This window comes from Rissa tridactyla, chromosome 4 (assembly GCF_028500815.1).
Source record: "Rissa tridactyla isolate bRisTri1 chromosome 4, bRisTri1.patW.cur.20221130, whole genome shotgun sequence".
Classification (NCBI taxonomy): Eukaryota; Metazoa; Chordata; class Aves; order Charadriiformes; family Laridae; genus Rissa; species Rissa tridactyla.
This window is the reverse complement of record NC_071469.1, coordinates 3,382,947-3,409,519: the sequence shown is the minus strand read 5'-3', so window position 1 is coordinate 3,409,519 and position 26,573 is coordinate 3,382,947. Positions and strand designations below refer to the sequence as shown.

The 26,573-nt window shown below is 40.8% G+C and overlaps 1 protein-coding gene across 1 annotated transcript in view; it reads right to left on the bottom strand.

Moving 5' to 3' along the window:
• Window positions 1-26,573, bottom strand: part of SHANK2 (SH3 and multiple ankyrin repeat domains 2) — a 407,070-nt gene that overhangs the window by 284,800 nt on the left and 95,697 nt on the right. The window contains exons 10-16 of the mRNA XM_054200512.1: window positions 24,533-24,736; window positions 21,152-21,223; window positions 20,284-20,392; window positions 19,863-20,014; window positions 18,882-19,049; window positions 15,407-15,523; window positions 10,994-11,071 (exon numbers count right to left, since the gene is read on the bottom strand). Coding sequence (XP_054056487.1) covers window positions 10,994-11,071; window positions 15,407-15,523; window positions 18,882-19,049; window positions 19,863-20,014; window positions 20,284-20,392; window positions 21,152-21,223; window positions 24,533-24,736 — 900 coding nt within the window. The remainder of the gene's footprint in view (window positions 1-10,993; window positions 11,072-15,406; window positions 15,524-18,881; window positions 19,050-19,862; window positions 20,015-20,283; window positions 20,393-21,151; window positions 21,224-24,532; window positions 24,737-26,573) is intronic.

Here is a 26,573-nt window from a genome sequence, read left to right as displayed (position 1 = left end):
TAACCTTACTATGATTTAAAAACTAGAACCTGTATTTCATTTTACATGAACATACACAACTGCGTTCTTAAAGCTTAACTACTCTTATTCATGAATAAGCCATGGCTGAATACCTCCAGATTAAACTAAGCCTGCATGGACACCAAGATAAAAAAAAAAAAAAAAAAAAAAGTAAGTCCTTTCCTCACAACATGCGAGCAAATCACTTCTAAATCATCTCACTCTCTCAGCTTTGAAATGCAAACTTAACTCCTATGACAAAAGGATCCCTCGTTATGCAAGAACCAGCGTGCCAGAAAGCGTTGAACTGAATACGCGGGCAAGTCCATTAAAGGTACCATGAAACATGTCAGGAAGCAAAAAAGGAACATGAAGGAAAATTCATCCCAGGCACAACTTCGCTGCTTCACGCCATTCTTTCTTTTATTTCCTCCTGTTTCTTTAGATGAGAAATAACTACGATTTTTAGCTTACCCTACTTCGTATAGATTGTATTAAGCCTCCTCCATGGCCACTGCATGTGTTGGGAAATTTAATTTTTATTTCTATTTTAAAAGTAGAGAAAATAAATTACATCCTCTTTCTGCTTCTGTGCTAAAATGCCACCTAGCAAGTCATTCTCAAGTAAGATGTGTTTTCCTACACCTGGGTTTTAATTATTAATACGGAAAAGAAAAAGCAAACGGTGCGATACACGCGCATTTACAATTACAGACCCATTCCAGGGGAAAATCCGGCTCAAGCTGGAAAGAGCTATCAAAAGCCAGTTATTACATAATCCTCGTTAGTGCTACATGGGCGAGCAGCGATTGCAAAGGAGTATTTACTAAAAGCAGATAAAGCCAGGTTGCAGCATCAGATGAATCAGATAAGACACAGCCAGTAATAAAACTGACTTAATTTTCTCCCCCCTCCAATACTATGCTAAATCAAAAAGCCATGAAATGCAACCTTCTTCAGCAGAACTCTGTTAGAAAAAAGATTGAGAAAGCGTTTTATTTGCTAGATTTCGCTCTCCTGGAAATTACGCTCCATGTCAGGTTACACAGAACTTTCAGCTAAAGCGTGTATAGGTCTGTGCTGCTGCAGGGTAAAAACTCTCACCTCTGAAGACAGTCCCACCTGATAGAAAAGGCAAAACGTGCTATATTAGCAGCTTCTTCCCCAAACACTTTCAGAAAAATGTCTTCCTACTCACAGCAGGCAGTAGATACTGCCCACTACTTCACAGTAAAAACTGTTCATGGGATTCAATTCTGCAAACACTTAATAATACAGTGTTGCTTCAACTGCTAACCCAAATGGCTGAAAATGCTTTTGGAAAGCCCTTAGGATCAAATGCATTGGGTTCATAAAATACTGTGACTATTTTACCTAATACATTTGGTGGATTCGTTCCAAATTCTGGGGGTTAACTATAATAAAACCTTTGGAAACAGCAGTCTAGTGAAAGTCAATGCCAATAACATACTCTGATGAAGATGGACACGGGACGGCAGCGTATGCCAAATGCTTGTCACGAACGTTCTCTCCAAATAGCAATGCAAGAAGATGCTAAGTCTGTCCTAGAGGCACAGATCCTCCATTTTTATAAGGAATAAGAACTCACTGGGATATTCAGCACTGATTTCTGGCAATAGCCTATACGGTCATGTAAAGGCAAGAGAACATGCCACCACATCACTGTCCATCCTCACTATGACCATTCATCTGTACTTGGAAGCCTGAAGTGCCACACTGACGGCCATGGACACAAAATTAAAATATCATCGTTGCCCAGAAACGCAAGTGTAAGTTCATAGAATCATAGAATGGTTTGGGTTGGAAAGGACCTTTAAAGTCCATCTAGTCCTACTCCCCTGCCATAAGCAGGGACATCTTCAACTAAAGCAGGTCTCTCAGAGCCCCGTCCAACCTGACCTTGCATGTTTCCAGGGATGAGGCATCTCCCACCTCTCTGGGCAACCTGGGCCAGTGTCTCACCACCCTCAGCGTAAAAAAAATTTCTTCCTTCTGCCTAGTCTGAAGTTGTGACAATCTGTTTGGACACAAGCAGACAGAGGAACACAGGACAGGAGCAGGACGCCGTTGGGCACCCTGGTCATCCATGGCAGAAGCAGCCTCAGCACAAAAAGCGGATTTCAGGTTCTCTGACGTTCCTGGTTCATTATTATTGACTGATTCAATCAGTGTCACTAGCACTATTGCATACACATGACAGCAGCATACAAAATGTAATAAGGTATTACATTTTATAGAGAAAGTGAATGGTATTAATATCTCAAAATAACACGGTTTAATAATAAGAAAAAATTAAATGTAGTAGATTACCACAAGCATGCTTATCTATGGTTTGTGAAACAGATTTCCCATAAGGTTTAACCTTCTTATACCACGCATACAGGTACGGGAATCAAGGATTCCTCAAAGGACAACATCTCTCATCTCTCCCACAGTTCAATCTGGAGCAGAGTCTGATACAATGCACTTTCCTGCAAGAACACTGAGAAAAAAAATACTGGATATCTGTCACATCTTTATATGGTGCCTAGCATTTCCATTTCAAGACATGTAAACCCCTGGTAACAACGTAATACAAATAAACGGGCATTTTAGATTAATCTTGTTCATATAGCTCCAGTCTTAGAACTAATGGGGTATTTTTATGTCATTTATTCACCCCAAATTTGTCCTAAACCCATAAAAATACAAAACCTTCTTCTGATAGACACAACAATGAAATAAAGCTTTTCCAATGACAAGATTTACATCGCTCTTTACAGCTACAGTAAAAAACACACACAGTTGTCAGAGCTGACCTTTTTCCAAGGATAAGACACACTACGTGTGACTGCTCAGTTACGATCAGGCTATTTAAGAACTTACCCTTGCTGCCTTCTCTTCTAGGATACAGTATAAATAAAATCACGAGAGCAATATTCAATCCTACTGTCAAAATATTACAATTAAATTAAGACTGTACGAACCACCATTGCCTCTTGCAACTTCACCCATGACAACCAATCACGTCTGAATCGCACACGAGCTTCTTACTTTGAAGCAAGAAGCGGTAGTGACCCTTACAATTTAGTTTGCTTAATTTGTTCCCTTTTATAACCCAATTTCCGTCGCTTCTGAGCTTTTGGAAGTTTACCCATTTGGTGGAAAAACAAACAGATTGGCTCCTAGCGACCTCAGAGACTGTTTTTCCCAGGGAAATCCTGCTGCATGTGAGAACACCTGAGGCATTTCAGCTGGGCACCTCTGCCTGAGAGGGGAGAAAAAGCACAAAGGGGAAGAAAAAAGGGTCTCGGATCATTTACAGGGAGCGTGATACAAAAGATGGTCTCATGGACACTCCCCATAAGTTTACAGTCACATAACAAGAGTGCAGCAACAAAAGCTTCTTTTTTAAAAAAAAAGGCACACTCTGCAGTAAGTATTTTTAGCATCTCTAAGCGTGGCAATATTTTGCATCTCTCACTAAAAGATAATCATATTATTTCTTTATATTTTACTATGTAACTTATATTGTCTGCTTTTCTGAGAAGTGACAGAGGTTAAGACAAAAGTTAGGAGTGATCAGCCAGCACTATGCAAACCATCCCTGGGTGGAACTGAATGGATTTTAACCCAATTCTGTGTTCATATGTATTTTTCTGCTCCTGGATGTCTTACTATATCCAGCCCTTACCAAGCCAAGGGAGTGCACTGCTGAAAGTCCCTTAGGCTGAGGTCCGAATTTTCAAAAGTAGCAGCAATGTCTTCAGAGTAGTTGAGGCATCTTTGCTGCCACACGTCTTCAACAAGAGTATTACCCTCTGCTTTGTTACTGGCTTGGCACCAGCTGTATAATGAACCGATTACTGACCTTTGGTACTTGTACTTCATGTGCCAGTAAGGAGAAGCATCTGCCCAACAGTTTGTCGATATTTCAAAATTGACAGTAGGAGGAAATCTGCTGACACTTGAGGTCACCTCTAACCTGCCATCAAGCACTTTCCTGTTGGAAGGGTTATCGGAACAGTATCTTGTATCTCTAGTCTCAGGAATATTTTAATTTGGCAACATTTCCCCCAATACCCTAACAGGTAACACACATATCAGCACCACAAAGGCATAAATATGCCCAAAGCCATGTGTAAAATACCCAAAAAGCCTTTTTCTCAAATGAGAATGGGTGTTCCTCTGTGTGAGTAGCACTCCAAGGTAAGGGATGAGAAAACATAACATAAATAATCATTGTTTGCATCTGGATATATCACCATGACAGCTCTCCTTTTTTTCTTTTTTTTAATGTTAATTACGTTTTTTAAGAAATTGCATTGAATCACAGAATCATTGAATCTTCATGGTTGGAAAGGACCTTTGAAATCATTGAGTCCAACCATACACACACACAAAAAAAAAAACCCAACAACCTACAATCTCTGCCCTTCAGAGCATGCCCTGAAGTGCCACATCTAGACATTCCTTAAACACCTCTAGGGATGGTGACTCAACCCCCTCCCTGGGCAGGCTGTTCCAGTGCCTGACCACTCTTTCAGTAAAGTAATTCTTCCTAATATCTAACCTAAACCTCCCCTGCCGCAACTTCAGACCATTTCCTCTGGTCCTGTCATTACTCACCTGGGAGAAGAGGCCAACACCCACCTCTCTCCACCCTCCTTTCAGGTAGTTGTAGAGGGCAATGAGGTCTCCCCTCAGACTCCTCTTCTCCAGGCTAAACATGCCCAGCTCCCTCAGCCTCTCCTCATATGCCCTGGTCTCCAGACCCCTCACCAGCCTGGTAGCTCTCCTCTGGACACGCTCCAGCACTTCCATGTCCCTCTTGTACAGAGGGGCCCAGAACTGACTGGACACAGCACTCGAGGTGAGGCCTCACCAGTGCCGAGTACAGAGGCACCATCACTTCCCTGCTCCTGCTGGCCACGCTGTTCCTGATACAAGCCAGAATGCTGTTGGCCTTCTTGGCCACCTGGGCACACTGCTGGCTCATGTTAAGCTGGCCGTCCACCTGCACCCCCAGGTCCTTTTCTGCTGGGCAGCTTTCCAGCCACTCTTCCCGTATGCCTACATATATACATAGTAACACACTTTTTTATTTTTAAAGGAATTTTTTTGTTCCGGTATGGCGGCTTGTGCAGATTTAAAAACGCTAAATGCAACTCTGACTAATACCTCTATGTCTCAGTCTTAAAAGCCGTTCTGTAGATTTTTTTATTATACTTGTTCTAGTACTTTTGGGGTTTTTACGTGATTAAAACCTTAAATCTTTTCCTATCAATATCTAAATATCACAAATAATGAGTAAGTGCAAATTAGACTGTACACTCTTCCATGACAGATTGTCCTTTACCTATTATTTCTGTACTGCAAAACACAGCGGAACTGATCAACACAAGCGGTGATCTAACATAAAAAAAAATAAAACAACCAAAGCAAGTATGAATAAATTCCATTATTTGACTCAAATCAGGACAAAAGCTGGAAAAAGCTGAAAGTCTGACTAAAGGCAGAATACATAATGAGAAAAGAGCTACACACTAAGAGTAATAGACAATATTCAATGAGGCATTCTTCACGCAGGTGCTTCAGGAAAGGAATTAGGATGAAAATAAATACCTGGCAAAGACAAAGTCCTTGTGTAATTCGTACGCTCCATTAACACAACAGTTACATATTTTAACATCAAGAGAGAAAACATTACTTTATATTTGTAAAGATGCCTTTTTGAGGCACTGGACAGAGGTTTTCGGTTTTAAAATTAGCTTGCTCAGAGTTTCACCCTTTCGACAATAAGTCAGAGACAGAAAAAAAAAAAAAAACAGAGAAAAAGTTCTTTGCCTGTAAATTTCATCAAAAAGATGAAATTCAAAATTATAACAACCTAAGCAAACCTGGGGTTTGCAAAGCCATTATAGTGATATGCTGGATAATAAACGAGATTATTTTTTTCCAGACCACTAGCAGGGCTGGGAGCATTGCACGCCCTTCCACCTTGTGACAGCCCCATCCTCCCCGGCCTCCCAGCTCAGCCATTCCGGTCCGAGCCTTCCTCCCCAGCATCGCTGCCCCAGGAACTGCCCCAGGAAAGCTCCCTCTTTATACAGTCAGTCACAACTTCCCTCTAATCTGAACTTCTCTTCCCCACAAGACCCTTATCAATCTTGGTCTTGCCCCATTCACTCTATTCCTTCGAGTCCCAGCTGGTTTTGTGTTTTCTCACCCATCTCCAAGCTCCATATTTACTTACCCATCCCCGATGGCACCTGTCTCTATTCCCCTCAGCCAGCTCAGCTTCCAAATACACAGCCTGGTTTTGGTGCCCCTGTATTTGAGTCAGACTGCAAACTGGTTTACAGTGCCACGTTATTAACACGGAGATCACTGACAGCATGCACGGCAATTAAAGAAAACAAAACAAAACAACACAACATAACACAACAGGGGAGATGGGACGAGGAGAGGTGGGTCAACAGAGTTTTTTCAGTATGAGCAAAACAACACATGTTTTCCCTCACCCATACTCCGAAACAGCTGAATCATTTTGTTTTTCCGAACAATGCCGCCCGAGATACCAGGCGTGGAAAATTTCATTTCAAATGATTCAAATCTGGCAAAAAGTATGAGCAATTGAAAATGGATGTACTGCCAACACACTGAAAGGAACAATTCTACCTGCAGTGGACCTGGGAGATTGCTGCTCCTCCTGCCAGCTGTGTCACACGAGCGCGTTAATAACCCATGCGGATTTGGGACAGCAGTGGTCAATAATAAGGTACAGCCAAGCGCAATCATTCTCAGGTACAACTCTGCCATTAAAAGATGTCACTAAATGCCACCTCAGAATAGTTCCGTGTATTTGAACACATATGCTTCAAAAACACTGACTAATTATTAGCTCTATTGGCTCTAAGCTTGGAAGCGCTTTATAGCCCATATGAAAACATATGAATTATTCGCATAGAGCTTCTGCTCACTAAAAGAAAATGGAAAATCACGATAAACAAGGTGTATGTTCATTTTAACTTACACAACAGAATTTCAACAGCTTGCGAACACTGCAAAACTCTGATATTTCCGGGTTATTGGACTAATATTGGCCAGATAGGTGAGAAATTATTTTACATTAATCTAGGAGAACATAAAATGTGTGGAAACTTCGCTATGGACATTGACAGGATATCACAGTTTTTCTGCAAGGATATTCTGTAAGGTTTTACCAATACAATACAGACGGTAACATCAAAAAAAACCCTAAAGCCACTGGAAACTTTAACCTATAGCTGGAACAGAAGTTACAGTTCAGCATTTCATAAGCCAGCTTATGAGAGCTGTAATTCGATGTACCGTACGTTGGTGGCAAACACTGTTTCAGCAACCTCTAGCATAAGGCACGAATGGTTGTGGAGGCATCAGCGGTGCTTACAGCAGACATGGTTGAGGGCACATCCAAGTTCAGGTCTACAAACGAAAGCACAGACCCGCTCCGATTATAGTTACTTCAAAAGAAAAATGGCCAAGCACAATATATATACCAGTATATTATTAGCTAGCGCTTCCAGCTCTGTAACGTCAATTTTTTTTCCCATCTGTTAGCACAGAATAATTAGTGTGTAAGGTACTTAGATTACCCAGCTAAGACAGGATGGATAAGTGATTAATAAACAGAGGTGGTAATACAGTATAATGATGTGGCACAGGTATCATCTTAACTCTAATTGCCAGTCAGCCTTTAACCAAAATGCACAGGACACGCAGAATTCTCACGCTCAGCCCGAGGACGGTGATGGAGAAATTGCCCCAATCTGCTTGGAACATACACGGAGGGAGGAGATTCACCCCACGCCCATACAAGTGTTAATACTTATTAGGAGGGGGAGGGACCCCCCCCAAAAAAAAACCAGAGAGAGAAATGCCTGCTGACCCATATTCTGCTATTGCAGAGTGCATCCCATCAGCAGCGCCATCCATCAAGGCTGACAGTCACCCCCAGACTTTCGGCTACGGGTGACATCACCCATACTCAACACTGATTACTAACCTAATGGACCCCAGTAATCAGTCAGGATGAGACACGTTTCTTCAAAGGCAGCCAATAAAAGCTTAGGTGCTTAACTGAGAAATACAGACAAGCTTTTTCATGGCCTCGACACCTGACCACGCCATTCCAACACTAACTCCGCTAGACACTGAGAAGGACAGCCGGGTCCCAGGCAGAGATGGGTACACCATGTGGGATACCTGAATTAAGTGGCACAGAGTTCAGCCATGATGAATTTGCCTTCCATATGATCCGGTAAACCCACGCTTGTTTTAATAAGCACTGTGATCTGGTGAGAAGTGAAGACGTGCACAGCTGGGGTTTTTTTGGTGGTAAAATCACACTACATTCATAGGACACTAATGCCAGATACAAACTCTGCTGCTCGTTTTCATCAAAATAAATAAAGCTTTGGCAGGCCTTGAAAGCAAAAAATTTCTCCATGTCAGGATACTTCTGTTTTACAGAATAGCACAGTTTTCACATCATCAATTTTCTAAGCAGCAATTCAAAAGAATCATCCTTTTAGATTTCTGAGAAAAGAACATAATGGAGGTTACTCAAAGGAATAGATGCTGCAGCTACAACCGGTCTCATTATGTACATATGAGATGCTTCGATGTTCCTTGCTACTGATTACATGAGTAAACATTTTTAGTATGCAAAATCCTATTAACTCGAGGGGATTCTGCATAATTTTATAACAGCTCCACTTGTGGTGTCTGATCGACTGGGTCAGCAACAGACAGATGGCAAAGAATTAATTCTAATGCTGCTTTATTGCAGTGCTGGCGTCAGGGTGTTCTCTACTCGCTGCATTTGAAAAACTAGAACTTTTCCTACATTCCCTACAGCTAGAAGTAACACTCCATAGAGCAAAAAGATGGAAAGTCATTTCCTTTTTTAAAGCATGTGGCTCTAGAAAGGATAAAAAAAAAGCCAACCTTATTGTCAGTCCTTATGTTCATACTAAGGGGAGAGTGACCAGTCAAAAGCCCAAGCATCAGAAGCGTTAACATATAATAAAAATCATACAAAAATCACATAATAAACAATAAAAAATAAGATTTCATTCCGTAGGGACAGGGGACAGGTCCCTGGTCAGTAAGTGCACTTCTACAGCTGTACCCTTCTCTTGAAATTATTTCTTCTGTCTCCTGTACTCATTTGATTTTATTTAATTTTGGCTACTCGTCCTTCACTTCCCAAAGCCCTACAATTACCAGCACCAGCTCTTACAAAGATTTTCTTTTCTGCCTTTTTCCCCTGTATTTTTCTGTTCTAAGAGGAAGAACAGGAATGTTGCAGCAGTCAGCACCACGAGGAAGACAAATGGAAACTATTTTACTTGCCACTTACCCTCCCCACATCAAAAACATAAAGGAATAATATAATCTCATCTCTCAAAGTAAAGAGATGACACTGGAACCCCATTCCTCCAGTAATTAGGGTTTTCTCTTATCCCATTTTTTAATTGCTCCCTAACTCTAAGGTACAGTGATAAGTATAGTACTTAGTGAATTTGAGCTTAGCACAAATTTAGACAGCAAACTATTAGCAGTCCAAAAATGGTGCCTAAAATTTAATTATTAAGGGACTGTTTCCCCAGTTTTGGGAAAACGGTCCCAAAAGTAAATAACAATCTGGCTGGGATGTGCAAGCAGAACTCGCAAGCTCTTGAGATACACAACTTACCTCCAGAAAACCTTCAAAATATGGAGAGAATTAAACTCATACAGATATATTTGGCTGAGGGTTTTTTAAAAGACTGAAACTCAGAGGCGTTATCTACACATAAACTTTGTCGAGCCAACATGGGACATAGTTAATATTCCAACTAGTTCAAAGCATGAGAGAAAAGGCAGCCTTCCTTGAGTTCCATGCCAGCATTATCCAAAGTGGGTCGAGGATGTAACGGGAAAGATGCAAAAAGCAAAGGTAAATCAGGATTTCTTTTGGCTGAAAGACTACTTGGCTTTGGGAAATAGCCCCCTCATGTTTCACAACAGGACAGTTCCTGTTAATGGTACTGTGCCATCGTTCTTCCAGAAGCACCACCTTCTGTAACTTGAAAAACGTTCTTTCTGTTCCTTTTTCTTCAAACGTTACAGCTTTCATCCCTATTTCTCACATGTCAGTTTGCATTATGAACGTTTCTCTGAAATCCGGGCTAATTAAGACTTCTTCAGAAATGAGGGCTTAAGGTTGTCAAGCATACCTGACAACCCTTTGGACAAACAACTACCTTCCATTTGGATTTTTAATTAAGCTTTCCGAAGGTACTGTAATATAAGAAAACGGTGAAAAAAAAATAAAATCTAGTGAGTTTTGACTAATCCAAAGAAAGACTTCATTTTCTTTCCAAAGAAAGACTTCATTTTCTTAATTTTCATTCAACTTTTACCACTGACAGTGCGTTAAATCAACCCCATCCCTGAAACTGAGCCCAGCTCTTTGGCCTCACATCCAAGGAAGGAAGAGTTTCTTCCTCGCTAAGTCAACGGGGGCCAAGCAAAGCTGAGCTGCCCGGTCGCTCCTTGGACCTCTCTTATGTGGGACTGGAGACCATTGCAAAGCAAAGCACATCCAACCACAGGACACCAGTCATTTCATGTCTTGTCATCAACGGCTCACAGAATTCTCAAACTCATTGACAGCGTCATGGGAACTGCTAAGAGTGAGCGTGTTTTTCTCTCGTTCCTCATTATCCCAGGACATCTTCACTTATTGCATTACACAAAAGCCACAGTTTCCAAAACTAGTTCTCTTCCTAGAAAATAGTAATCTTTCCAAAAATAGTTCCCTTACTCTACAGTTGTTTTCAGCTTTGTGCAGCGTTAACTTCTCCACAAAATCAAGTTCATGTGAGATTTTCTTGCCAATATTTCTGGAGGGCAGGGGGAAATATTTTTTATTTTTTTTTTACCTGAAATATTCTTTTTTTACCTGAAATGGAGACTGGCTGTTGTAATTCTTAATCTCCTTGTTGGCTCCCCGGAACAGCAGCACTCTTGCACAGCCCTCCTAAAAACAACAGAAGAGTAAACTTATTAATAGGGCTCTTTAGTTACTAAATCACAGAATGGTTTGGGTTGGAAGGGACCTTAAAGATCACCCAGTTCCACCCCCCTGCCCTGGGCAGGGACACCTCCCACCAGACCAGGCTGCTCCAAGCCTCATCCAGCCTGGCCTTGAACCCCTCCAGGGAAAGAGATATTGTGGCTACGAGACGGGTTGCTGTTTGGTATAACTTTCCTTAAATATGACAAGGCTCTAGCTGCTTTCACAGTGTGTGGAAACAATATGCAAGTATAAAAAAAAAAATGTAGAGAAATGTGAGAGATAAACACCTTACTAAATTTTTGAGAAAGTGTACTGTGGAAATTCCATATATGAAAAATCAGATTTTGCAGAAAATGTGTCAGTTCAAAATGAAATTTGGCTCTCGTATGGTTTTTGCCTATTTTGTAGGAAAAATTGAACTGTTCACAGTACAGTAAACAGCACCTGGGATGAACCACATCCTCCTCTATTGCTAAAAATTAAATAAAGCAGTTTTACCGCTTGCATGCACTTATTTTGGTTTTTTCAACCTATCTTCAATTTTAAACATTTAGTGTATGATTATTTTTTTTTTAATATACCCGAAATTATTTGGTCTGGCTATACACGCTGGACTGAGCAGTCTTACCTTCTCTTTTTTCCCTGAGAAATACTGACAGTTACAGCACTAACCGAATACAGCCCTTCCATTAAGAGAAAAGTATGGCTTCAGGCCCTCTGAACCGAGGAAATCTGCAAATGAAATCCCTCTAAAGCAATTTTTTTGCACCGATACAGTGTATTGCTTAAGTTGGTACTCTGCGCTGCTGTAAAATACGACTGACCGTAACCTGCTGAAAATCCTCCGTGGTTCTGGCACGGTTCTCAAAATACTAGACTATTTGATGATCCGTATGTAGGCTGTATTTCCTACCTGTCATCTTTAATGTCCATCTTAGGACCTGTTGCAAACCAGCTCATGTTTCAACATAGTTTTACATTTCCTCATCACAAATATTTCTATTAATTTTGTTGTGCTTTCCAGATTTCTTGCCCTGTTGTGTTACGGAGTTCTACCTAATGAGGTATTTCAATGTGCTGCCTTTCACTTTTAACAGTAAATTTGCAACCAGAGAAAACAATCATATAATTTAGCTATTTCAGTGGCAGAAATGATGCTTATTTACTAGATTCTGAGTCATAAGTGAATGTGCTGAAATTATGATTGAAAATAATTTTTGTCGTTGTGGTTTCTAATTTCTCCCACCAGATTCTCGATCCCATTAAGTCTCCTCCATCACAAAGTTGTCCTAAATATACCTGGAAAATGATTCAACACTACAAAAAGCAAAAGAATTACACATTTTAAAACACCACATGATTTACAAATTTAATAAGCTGTCTGCAGCGTAACAAAAAACACGCAAAGTGATTTATTTATTAAATGGTTTTGATAAGGAAGGTTTTGACAAAAGTGCTCAGAGTTGTTCAACGTAAGAATTTCCACGGAAACGTGTTTTGGATGAAATACTGCATCTGTTTATTTATCCTTTTAAAAGAAACAGAACCATTCTTAGCTTCACCTTCTCTGCTTTTTTTCTCCTCCCCAATACTAAGGGCAACAAACTAGGAGAACACGCAAAAAAGTCACCACCAGAAATTATTTTGATTACTTTTCCTTTGTTAAATTAATGGAAATCCACATTTTAGAGCTCTCCATTGTTAAGGGGCTGCTGTAACTCCTGTTTGCGCGTATTTTTGCCCTGACAAGCTAGTAATTTCTGATATTGAGAGCTTAGTATTTCTCATTCATTATATCATACATAAATTGAATATCCAGCAGCTTTTTAGATTTCATAAGATTAAAAACAATTTCACAGAGAAGTGTGGGCTTGTCAACAGATTAGATCCAATTTGCTGTCTGAAAGCGAATTACCTGATCTAACACTAAATGCTTTTCATATAGAATCCGATCCATTGACTGAAAGAAAGCAAACTTCATCCCAGCGTTGTTACTTGCAAAATACAGAGGCATAAGATCTGTCTAGATTTTATTCATTTACTGGATGGCCACAAAATAACTTTAAAAAACAAGAATTTATTCCCATCACCACTTAGCTGAGACTCAGGAAAACAGAATTACCAACTTCAGAAAGCATCTCAAGAAAATCCCCTAATCCCCTAGGGAAGGCTGGAAGGGAAAAATCAAATGGGTAATGACTCCATCTACAGGAATGAAGAGGTAAAAAGGATACTGCTGTCCTTCCCATCCTCTCCATCCAGAAAAGGCCAGCACCCTTCCTTCCGCATTCCCTAATAACAACTTGCAATAAAAAGGACACCGAAAAAAGTCAGCACACCGATTTTTAACAGCAGGTTACTGTTCACAGCACCCTGAGAAAAAAACCCTGATTTTCACATACACCTGATTAAGGAAAACAGAAGCACGACAGCGTAGTCACAAGATGTTAAACTTCCATTCCCGAAGCCAAGCTTAATGACCATGAAAGTGTTTGCAAATCTGTAGATACAATTTCAATTAGTGTCTCTAAGCCTCCTACAGAATAATTTTTCCCACTGAGGTCAGGAGAAAAAACACCTCTCGACATGAAAAATACTGTCATGCTACAGGATTATTCTAATTTCAGCATCATACTGCATAAACTTTGCTAAAGGTGTATGGTCTTGTAAACAACTATAGTCATGGAAACACAGCAATAAAACGGTTACAAAAAATCCGAGATGAGTTAATATTTTTATGTGCATTATGGTCCAGGCCTCAAAATTCTTACTCAGGGAAAGTGAAGTAAATGAGCTTAAAGTGAATATTTTAAATTTTTTTTTTTTTTTTCAACAAAAGTACCCATAGTTACACACGTTAAGCTCTTGACGTGAAGCCTAAATGCAAAATTTTTGTTGATATGAAGGTGAATTTCATTTCTCTGCAAAATTTTCTAGGAATTTGAACATGGACCAACTTGCAAAAAGCTTTATATGCCTACAGTCGCAGAAGCCACCCAAGCTGAACAAAGAAACTCTTGCTAGTACCTTAAATTAGTTGATGTTGGTGCTTGAGAGCCTGTTGAAGACGCTTGGTAGACAGTGGGAAAGCAGCAGTCCATGGAGGTACTGGCTCCCACTGACACCCCGTGTACTTCAAATAATCACCATTAACGCGGAAGGTTTGTATGGCTAGACTCTTTATGAATTTGTATCAATTGTGACACGCGCATCAAGTCAACAGTCTTGAAAAAAGTCAAAAAATATAATTTTGGGAATAATTTAAGAAGCTGAGGGTATTTTAGACCTAATTGAGGAATCTGTCTTGACAAGACTTTTGAAAAAAGCTAAGATGGTAATTAATTAAGAAGCAGATGCTTTAACAGATGTTTCACTAGTTACAGTCACATCTCATGATTTGTGTTTTCCTACTTCAATGTAACATTATACGTGCTGTGTTTTAACATAGTTGTAAAACTCGTTTGCTCCCCATCCCAGCCACACAGAATATAAAATGCTATCAAATCAAATGATTCTATTATTTGTAAAGGACTACACAAGGTGTAAAGAGCAGAGAATCCAGTATCTTCTGCAAAACCTACAGATACATTTCCAAGTATTCACCAAGTATTTCCTATTTAATTCTAACTTAAATTCTAGCAAAACAGCAATAAACTCTGAATACGAAACAAATATTGAGATATGATACAAAAGTGTGTTGTTTTATTTTCTCATTAATATGTATACTCTCGCTACCTCCAATGAGCAGCCCTATTTGTAATCAGTGAATGAAGTACTAATAATACAGTTTTTAATTATGTTCTTCCTAGTTTCTATGACCACTGTTTAAAAGCTGTAACACTTCACTGCATATTAAATAAAACACATGAAAAATAATGAGCTACGCTCTTCTTCAGTGTAGCTTGCCTCTATGGATCAATAATAATGGGAAATTTATCCCAAAATGCATTTATTTAAGGCGAGGAAGCATCTCGGGAAAACCTATCACAAAACCAGTGAACTTCAACAGAAAACTCAACAAGCCTCTGTTTCTGTGGATGGACGTACAAGATGGAGCATTTGTTCCTCAAATTCTGCCTTTTTTTTTCCTGGCTATGTATCATTCTCTTACAGCACTGGTTTCCAGTTTCCACGGGACTGGACTCTCTGGATCCATCTTCCCCCAAAGCAAGACATCCCTCCCACTTCTGTATGCAGAAGGGACCCCAGGTACGCCTCGACTCCCGCCGGGGATCTTGATGTCACTGAAGGAGGACAGTGTGCCTCTGCCAGCAGAGGCGGCGTGTGCCGGCTCACCTGGTTGTACAGGGCGCAGATGTGCAGCGCTGTGTTTCCCGAGGCGTTCTGCGCGCACATATCGGCGCCGTAGAAGAGGAGGTGCTCCAGATGTTGGACGTGTCCGTATCGGCAAGCCTGTGAAGAGATGAATTCGTATTTTGGTTATTATACAATCTACGCAGGTGTTCCAGGTAAAGATTTTTAGCAGAGAAGATGATATTCTACTTAGGGTCTAATTTTTAGAACCACCCCTGGACTGAATGGGAGGACTAACACCCAGATGTGCACACCTGCCTGTAAACACCAACTTGCGCACTTCAGGTACAACAAGTCTGTGCGTAAGTTTAAGCATCTGCTTATTTGAGGAATGGACGTTTAAGGGATTGAGAAAATACAAAGTTTGGCACTTTTTATCCACTAATATTCCTAACTGTCAAACATGATAAGCAGACTAACATAAGATCGGGTTTTTTGTCCTGCTGATCTTCGGGAAGTTGCCCACTAGAGGGCACTGAAGATGATCAGATTTCAAAAGCTTGTTTTTAAGGGGTGAAAACAGTTTGAGGAAATCTGGCCAGAATTCAAGTAATAATCTTCTTGATTCTGTGATGTCAAGTAGATGCACAGTATACACAGGGCACTGATCCAAAGGAGGGAACATCCTCAAGAGTTACTTTATCAGGCACACAACTGAAACTGTAGACCCTGAATACTTGGAAATAAACATCTATGAATGAGACTCCAGTGAAATTTGAAACTGTCCTATTCATGAAATAAGTTGGAGCAAAATCACGGTATTTCCATTCATCAGTCTCATTTACTTGACTATCTTCTCCTCTATAGCACACCAACAGAGTGCCTCCCGATTTGTGGTTTTTTTAACTTGATATCATCTCAGATGAGTATCATTCCTGCATAATAATATGGAATTTACGCTGAGACATACAGGTATACGAAGCCATTCACTCTGTCTTAGGTACCTAATTACCACTGATTTCAGTGGGAGTTACAAATCTACACACGTTGCAGTTTGGATGAGAAAAATTAAGTGTGTTGCTCAATACACAGATCACATCCCACATCCCAGTCTAGTATCCTAACCATTAGATCTTTTCTTCCTCTGTTTTCCATTTTCAACACACAGAAAGAGGTAAAACAGTGTTATATTACATAGTCTATTCATTTATAAGTTATTTGCCAAAACAGTATGCTAGCTGTTATTAGAACAGGAACATTTTAACACTAGGCACCAGAAAGCAAGCATCCAGCAACAAGCAAAGGGAGAATCAGTATCAAACCATAACTGTGTTTCTGACTGTCCGGGAGATTAAAGCAAATACGCAATTAGCTAAAAATTGCCAATTCTGTCTAGTCTCCAAAAGTCACTCAACATCTAGGTATGAATATGAGGATGTAAATATTAAAATAACTCGTAAAATACAAGAACCGATTCCAACTTTCTATTCTTACTACAATAACCTGGGCTAAAATCAGGCCCTTTCTCCACTTCGCTTCCTTTGCTGGAGCGGGATTTGCCTCCTCTTTGCCAGTCTGACCATGGCACTTACTCAGCTTATGGGGAGGCACTGGAAGAGAACCAGCGCAGGGGAGATGCATTTCCCCTCGTTGCAGAGGTCGCGTGGTAGGTGAGTTGTCCAAACCATTCACCAGGGCTCCCCAGCACGGTCAACAGAGAGAGACAGTTATCTCCAGGAGATATCCTTTTTATTAATATCTTAGCACAGCATGAACCGTCACCTTACCTTTTCCCCTTCACTATACAGGCAACCCAGAGGCTTAATTTCTACAGCTAGAGACTGTGTTAGCAACGTGAAAAATAGACGTGCTACCGATTATTTCCTTGCCATGCAAGGTAACTTTGCCTTCTTCGTGCAGACAACAGCAGATGGGATTGTATCACACCATCATCTCAATTCACTGAGGAATGCTTGTATTATTGATTACTGAAAACAGATTGCCCGTAATCCAGATGTAAACATTGATTTATTTAGAAATAAGTTTTGAAAAAGCTCTGTTTCATTATAAGAAATAATAGCCGTATGTGTATGAGGCTGGGTTTTCAAAATAGGGAATTTTTTTCTGTATTTTCAGGGAGTCCAGATGAGGTACTATTTGATCTATACAATCCATTTCCTCCGCATCCTCAGGTAGTAAATTAATCATTTTTTTCTTTCCTACTAGAGATGAAACCACATGACCTTGATCTGAACACACTCACACAGTGAAAAAGCTCAGATCCCCACCCAAACCTGGGTACCACAGCTATCTCCCACTTCTTTCAAAAAAAGAGAAGAAAAGAAGTTGTGTACTAAAAAAAATAGCGCACAAAAAAGAAAGTGAGCCTAGATTTACCTAAGCAAACCTGTAAGGTTCATTATTTGTTTCTTTATTTATCTGATCATACTACATCAGTTCCATTTTTTATGATTATTCAAACTCATCCATACAGAAGAAAGGCATCAAATAGCTGTAAGGACATTAGGACTCCTAGAATCTTTAAACTTTGTAAATTACTGAGGACGTTGCTATGCAGAGACATCAATAAGCATTCTTACACAACTGTTGCATAATACTCAGACGTTTCTGGAGAAGACAAGATAAAACAGTTCGAAGAAGAAGTTTTTTCAGAAAATGCCTTACCAAACATTACAGGTGTTTTCAAGAGACAGAATTTAGGTCTTTGGTGAGGCTGGAGGTCTCCTTTTCCAACAGCTATGGTGAAGCTGACGGAGATGTGCCAGCACCTGATGAATTCTGGCACCACAGCTGGCTCAAGGTATCATGAGCACCATGAACCTCAAAAGATTACCTTTTTAAATAATTTTTCTTTATAGATCACGCCACCACCTTTATCCACACACTGAATATGTAAGAAAGGAAAGGAAACCCCATGTACAAGCAGCAAAAGAAAAATCCTTAGAATCTCAGTTTCCACACACACAGGGAATGAAAACTGACTCAAACCGTGAGTTTATAAGAGTTTAACATCCTTCAGTGCAACATACTGAAGGATCCTAGCAGCAGGATCCTGCATCCAAATCTTCCTGTAAAGTTCACCAGAGAGAAAGAAGAAAGTATCTCTGACAAACACACAAGAAGCATTACCAGGGATACTAAAATTGGCATCTAACAAAAAGACTGAGTTACGCATTTTTACTGAAGTGCCACTAATAGGATGCTAAACTTCCAAGAGTCCATTACATAAATATGACTAGTGCAATTTCTCCAGCAAAACCCACAGTAACCACAGGATTTCAAAGTTACAGAACTCCACAGGAACAGTTGCCACTTCTAATTCGCCACAGCAGGATGCAAAGTAATAAGCAAATAGAAAGAGGAAGTCATTCCATACTTGTATGTGCATGGACTAAACACATCCAAACGGCCTTCCAAAACAGCATTTAACCACAGAAGACCCACGGCACATTTCCTCACGCAGCTTCAACTCCAAAGAAAAAGTACACTCTCCTACCTGATGAATTTCTTGCCATCCATTTTCATCCTTGCAACTGACTGTAGCGTGTTCGTGCAGTAACAGCTCACAGCAGTAAGGGTCCCCTCCCACAATAGCGGTGTGGTACAGTGGTGTCAGGCCACAGCTGTCTTTGTAGTTAGGAGACGCTCCAAGCTCTAAAAGGGTCTGAAAGTAATCACAAACTGTGAAAAAAAATATATTTTGGAGGGGCATCTAACTATAAAGGGACTTTTCTACCTGAAAAAGTATTTACAAGGTTGATATTTGCCATAATGTTTATTTTTTGCTCACTTCTTTAAAAGCGGATAGAATGGGCCGCAGCACAGAGTAAATTAAGCAAGGAATGACCTTGGAAGAATTAGGATCTGAAGGAATCTATGGGGATAGCAAGGCAAGGATGAGTGGCAATGTCCCATTTCCATCCTCTCCTCATTAAGTTCAGAAATCTCAGTTCTGAAAATGCCGCGTCGCCTTTGCAATACATTCACCTCTTCAGTTACAAGCTGCTTTATCAAAAATGTCATGCAATTTGCATATCTGTCAAAAGGCAATAAGGAAAGCCATAAACATAAGATTTAATCTAGGACATCAAGGTGATTTAAGAATAGCTGTTAGAATACAAAAGAAAACAGAGGAAACTGTGTTAAGATATAATGTGTAATCCATGCCACTGGCATTTGCTTTCAAAGCAATAAGCAACAATAACGCTATTCCTATTTCCTCAGACAGATCTTTCCCAAAGTATCAATGAATAAGGTTGAATTTCACCACTTGTTCTTCCTACCAAAAAAAAATAATCAGAAATTAAAAGGCCCTTTACTGAAAGCAAATCCTAAAATTTGAAAGCCGTAAGAAAGCACTAGAACAAGCACATACGTAAGGATCTATTGAGGACAAAACACTAATTAACTGAAAACATTCTCCTATATATATATATTTTTATAAAATAATGTATAATTTCCTACTGAAAGCATTTACCTTGAGGGTTACTTGGTTCTTGGCTCTGGCTGCTTTGTGCAGAGCTGTCATTCCATCTTTGGCTCTGAAGTCTAAATGCGCTCCTCCATTTTTCAGAGCTTTTATGACTTCTACCGTATTGTCAAGCTGAACTGCCAAAGTCAGGGGTGTTTCTAAAGAAGAGAATAGCATGTACTTGAAAAAAGAGGAACAAATTTATAAAATAAAGAACACTTGCTTTAAAAACGTTAAAATACTGCTCAGAGAAAATTATAAATTATCAATTTTCTCCTTTGGACAGCAAAACCATCCAGAATCCATTAGCCTGGAGTTAGGAGGCAACAGAAAGAATGTGTGAGATTCAGCCTGTTAATCAATTTAGGTTAGACAAAAAAAGTAGTACCAAAGTACTACTTTATGCTGCTGGTTTTATTGTTCTGACCTCCGCTTTCTAGGTCATGATAGTTTGGGTCCAGTCCTCGGTCCAACATCTTTGTGATTTTTTCCACTGAGAGATGGTGGACATGATCCATAAATTTCCTCAAGTTTGCCTGAAACAAAGAGCGACGAAGAGCGAATCATCCTCTAATTTTAAAAAGAAAATTTTGACTAAAAGTGAAATATTCTGTCAGTTGCTGTCAATAACTACTGACATCATTGAACAATAGCTAATTCACATTCCTGGAGAACCTGACTTTATACTGAGAGCATAAACCCTACGGTTTATAACGTTCTAAAGTCAAACACAGTAAGAAGATTCTGGTATTTATAATCTTAAGGAATAAAAATGAGGGAAAGCTTCGTTCAGTAAGAAATTCGGTGTATGGTGATCGATATTATTATTATCATAGAATCATAGAATTGTTAGGGTTGGAAGGGACATTAAAGATCATCCAGTTCCAACCCCCTGCCCTGGGCAGGGACACCTCCCGCTAGACCAGGTTGCTCAGAGCCCCGTCCAGCCTGGCCTTAAAAACTTCCAGGGATGGGGCTTCCACCACCTCTATTCCGACCTGCAAATGAGTCTAAAGACATAAATCGACATTTTTGCCTGAAAGCACATTATATTTACAAAGTAAGGTTTATTTAAAATTACTTGTATACGTATGGAAGAGCTGAACATGGGAATTTTTCTATGAGAGAAATTCCCAGCTCACAATTCACACGTCTCTGTTGGTGCTGGAAGCACATGCTCTCTGTTGGTCAGCAATGGGCCCAGGTGGTGATGAACTCCTACTTATTTCCAGTTTCTCAGACACATTACTTTGCTACCTCGGCAATTGCTAACTTGTCCAGTAAATTGGGCGTACCTTCGTGTGAAGCTTGGCCAGCTGTTTTTCATCAAGATTGTACTGTTTGTACACTCTTTTCTTGTATCGAAACTGAGGGAAGAAAAAAGAATAAATTTTAAATGTCCTATTTTGCTCAAAAATTTGTAATATAATTTCCTGACCTTACCAGAAAGTATCCACGATGATGCAGATTTAGGCAAAATTTTAAAAAAAGGCTTAGTATTTCATTTTGAATATTCACCAATAATCAGTACTCTGCTTAACATAGTGGCACCATATTTTTACAGTTCATGTAAGCAAAATTCAGATCTTTTATAAGTATACTGAAATCAGTGGAGGTGTATGGGAAATGAGATCGGCCTCTGGAATCTACATAAATAAGCAGGAATTACAGTGAAAAGAGCTTTTCCCTAAGGATATCTGCGCACTTTCAGTTATAGTCTCAGGCAGAAAGACAAACTGGGAAGGCATGTTAAATTAAAAAAAAAATACATATTTCAAAATATCAGCTTAGCATTTCACAATTTTTATTTTAAAAAATAAATTCCTGAAAAAACCCTTAATCAACATAGGCAGAACTTACACATGGGAATAGTTCTCCTGACGTTTAGCAGGGCTGGTCCTGTGAATGAGGTTCAGAGGATTGCCTCTTTTTTTTTGGTTAAAACTCACTCAAATTTTACCCTATGGCCAGAGTAGCAAGATCTACGGCAAAAATCATGGGCTTTATACAGTTACAACTTACTATTATCTAATTCTACTATGGAGAATTCAAAGAATGCAGCACGTCTGTTGGACAGGGAGACTGTATTGAATGAGGCTTTAATACCAGCTTTTCACAAGACCACTTTTAACCCCTCCCTGAATTGCAATCCTTTAGCTGCAGTGAAAAGAATTCTGCAAACAGTGAACGCTCATGAAACAACATGAGTACTCAGGGAGCTGGCGGGAGAGCTGGTGGTGGGAGAGCTCACCAAGCCTCTCTCCATCCTTGATCAACAATCCTGGTCAACGGGGCAGGTGCCAGATGACTGGAGGGTGGCTAATGTGACGCCCATCTACAAGAAGGGTCGGAAGGAGGATCCAGGGAACTACAGGCCTGTCAGCCTGACCTCGGTACCAGGAAAGATCATGGAGAGGATCATCTTGAGCGAGCTCTCACGGCAAGTGCAGGGCAGCCAAGGGATCAGGGCCAGCCAGCATGGGTTTAGGAAGGGGAGGTCCTGCTTAACCAACCTGATCTCTTTCTATGACCATGTCACCCGCCTTCTGGATGCGGGGAAGGCTGTGGACGTTGTCTGTCTGGACTTTGGTAAGGCCTTTGACACCGTCCCCCACAGCATCCTCCTGGAGAAGCTGGCGATTCATGGCATAGACAAGTGTACTCTTCGCTGGGTTAAAAACTGGCTGGATGGCCGTGCCCAGAGAGTTGTGATTAAGGGGGTGAAATCCTCTTGGCGGCCGGTCACCAGTGGTGTCCCTCAGGGCTCAGTTTTGGGGCCAGTTTTGTTTAATATCTTTATCAATGAGCTGGATGAGGGGATTGAGTGCACCCTCAGTAAGTTTGCAGATGACACCAAACCAGGTGGGAGTGTTGGTCTGCTTGAGGGTAGGAAGGCTCTACAGAGGGACCTGGACAGGCTGGATCGATGGGCCAAGGCCAACTGTATGAGGTTTAATAAGGCCAAGTGCCGGGTCCTGCATTTCGGTCACAACAACCCCCAGCAACGCTACAGGCTTGGGGAAGAGTGGCTGGAAAGCTGCCCAGCAGAAAAGGACCTGGGGGTGCAGGTGGACGGCCAGCTTCACATGAGCCAGCAGTGTGCCCAGGTGGCCAATACAGCATTCTGGCTTGTATCAGGAACAGCGTGGCCAGCAGGAGCAGGGAAGTGATGGTGCCTCTGTACTCGGCACTGGTGAGGCCTCACCTCGAGTGCTGTGTCCAGTTCTGGGCCCCGCTGTACAAGAGGGACATGGAAGTGCTGGAGCGTGTCCAGAGGAGAGCTACCAGGCTGGTGAGGGGTCTGGAGACCAGGGCATATGAGGAGAGGCTGAGGGAGCTGGGCATGTTTAGCCTGGAGAAGAGGAGGCTGAGGGGAGACCTCATTGCCCTCTACAACTCCCTGAAAGGAGGCTGGAGAGAGGTGGGGGTTGGCCCCTTCTCCCAAGTGAGTAATGACAGGACCAGAGGAAATGGTCTGAAGTTGCGGCAGGGGAGGTTTAGGTTAGATATTAGGAAGAATTACTTTACTGAAAGAGTGGTCAGGCACTGGGACAGCCTGCCCAGGGAGGGGGTTGAGTCACCAGCCCTAGAGGTGTTTAAGGAACGTCTAGATGTGGCACTTCAGGGCATGCTCTAGTGGCAGAGATTGTAGGTTGTTTGGTTGGACTCGATGATCTTAAGGGTCCTTTCCAACCATGACGATTCTGTGATACTGTGACATTAAGAAACATGACAGAAAAAAAAAAGAAAGCGGATATTTATTTTGCTTATGGCTATAATACGGACATCAGTGATTGAATCTCTGAAATAAACCACTAGAAAAGTTAGGACCTGAAACCTTCTCTGGAGCCTGTTGGGTTTTTTTCTGGGATTTCTGTTATAGTGGAGTAAGTCTATTAACTGTAGATTATTAGTGGTTGATTTACCACCATACAAGCAATATCAAAATTAATTAAATACTAGTTTCATGCCCCAGTTTCTTGCTATACTGTGTTTCAGGGCGATCTGGCTCTGCTCCATGTTCACCCAGCGCCACAATAGTTCTGCCCAGTTTATCCCCCAGCTGCGCAGCCTCTGCATGAGCAACGGAGAGGGGGGAAATTCCAGTGTCTACGCGTGACTGCTTCACACGTACACCCCCTCTCTTCCCTTACTGCTTTCCCAGGAGACAGCCAGAGGAAATCTGCATACTCTGACGGAAGGCACAGAGGGAACGAGATGGGGAAAAAAAAAATAGTAAATGGCTTTACCGAGAAAGACAGACCCTCTCTTTGGGAGAAAGCAAAGGCTGGTAATTCAGCAACTGCTACCCTACTACTGCAAAACTAAGGAGAGATCCAAAAGCTTAATCTAGAAATGTACACTTCTTTATTAAATTACAGGACAAGATATATGTTCCTATGGATATAGGATATAAGATGTATGTTCCTATGGACATATCCCAAGATATGTTCCTCACCAGAGGAACACTCCAAAATCAAATTTCCCAGAGGGACTGATTCTTTTAGGGATAACACATAGAACAGCTCCACTAAGAAAGTGATGTGGGCAAGGGTTCAAGTTCAGACTTGCTGACAACCATTTCCCAAATGCAATTCCTGTCGAAACCTCAAATATAGCTTTCTGCATAATTTGTATCAGGATACAAGTGTTTCAGATACTAGATCTACAAATACCTCAAGTGAAGGAACTCCTTTATTCACTGGCTGTGGGTATTCCCTAAGAAGTCGTTCCTCATCCAGAAACTTCCCATCTCTACCATTGCTTGCAGGCTGGAAGAGTCCATAATTCAGGACATCTTTCAAACTCTGATTCAAAGTGCACAAAATCCGTTGCTTTGCAACCCACACTGAAGCTTCTGGGTTAAATCTAATGCATTTCTGCAACAAGAAATTGTAAAAAAAAAATCTAATTAATGAAAAAAGCATGTAAATAGTATCTTACATTCTAAAATTTACAAGTGTCATAAATATATACACACATACACAATAAACCTTCAAATTCCATGACAAAAAATACATCAACAGAATTACATTTCAGACACACATTCCTCTGTAATAACTAATCCACAAGTACTGTGAAAAAACAGGAAATCTCAAGTCTTTCCACAAACATCAGAGGTGACATTCTTCTTCAGAAAGAGAACAGCTCCATGGCAAACCTGTTCAAAAAGCCAAATGAAAAGGATATTACAAGATATTTAACCATCCACTTGACTCCAGGCTGCCCTGATAACCCTGTCTCCACCACAACAATTTCACAAAAGAACAGAAGAACAAGTAAAAATAAGACTGATGTCTTATGCATATGTCTTATAAGTGTAAAGTGTTTCCTTTAACTTTACCCATGACTGCTTCCACAGTATCTCTTGTGTCTTTTTAAAGTCTCGAGGCCGTCCATGAGAAAATGGTTGGAGTTTGTCTTTTAGAACTAAACGTGTTTATCCTGGCGAGCTCTGCACACATCTGAAAGTAATCTCTGATCCCATATACACAAATCAAATACCAAATTCATTTCAATATTTCAATTCTGAATTTGAAGAGCAGATTCAAAGGCAGAACCATAGAATCACAGAATGTGTTGGGTTGGAAGGAACCTTAAAGATCATCCAGTGCCACCCCCTGCCCTGGGCAGGGACACCTCCCACCAGCCCAGGTTGCTCCAAGCCCCATCCAGCCTGGCCTTGAACCCCTCCAGGGATGGGGCAGCCACAGCTTCTCTGGGCAACCTGGGCCAGGGGCTCACCACCCTCACGGCAAAGAATTTCTTCCTAACATCTCATCTAAATCTCCCCTCTTTCAGTTTAAAACCATTCCCTTGTCCTGTCCAAAGTCACAATATTTTATATGTTCAAAGTTTCTTCTTGACTATTCCAATATTATGTCGCAAATATTTTCAACAATAAAAAGTACAACCAGGACATGAAGGACTTTCAATTTCCAACTGTTTTTAACTAAGTAAACACTGCAGTCAACCAGTCCTCCATATATATATATTCACTTTATCAGAGCAGAGATGACCAGCTGGTGTTGACTATCACGACATGCTGAAGTTGAGGAGTTTGGCTCCGTTTCTGTGAATTAATCCCCAGATATGAGGACTGTCAATAGACACTGATACTAAGATGTCCTCTATTCATCGTGGCTGACCAGCGGTGCCACTGAAGTTGTCGTGATAGCATCTCATGGGGGTTTGCCCAAGGAAGAAGGGCAGGCTCGTGAACGTTGGGCTTTGTCCAGCTCCGCTGCGCCTGGGCATGAATTATTAAAAATTAGCACTTGGTTTGTCTTCCCTCAGTTCCTGAACAAACTGCACTTTTTCAGATATGGCTCAAGTCCCGATGTTAAGACATTTTGGGGTATGTAAGGGAAGCGAGATAAAACTTTCATTGCAATGTGCTCCAGTGATGCTTTGGCCTAGGAAATAACAGATAGCTTTAATCCTTTTACAGTCTAAAATATAAAAATGTAAACAAATGAGGTATTAGATTTTGTCACAAATAACGTTGTCTAGGAAGCAGGTTTCATTCCCCTTACGTATTGTACATATCAAGGTGGTTTTGAAAAGTTGAGGGCTTTTAAATGGTGGAGGGAAGGAGAGAGGGAGCCAAAAAACCTTATAAACACCATTTTCATTCCCAAACAGCCCAGGAGTTAAGGTACTGACTTAGCAGCAAGGGCAACCTGGTTTACATCCCTGTGCTCCTTCAGCTCTGAA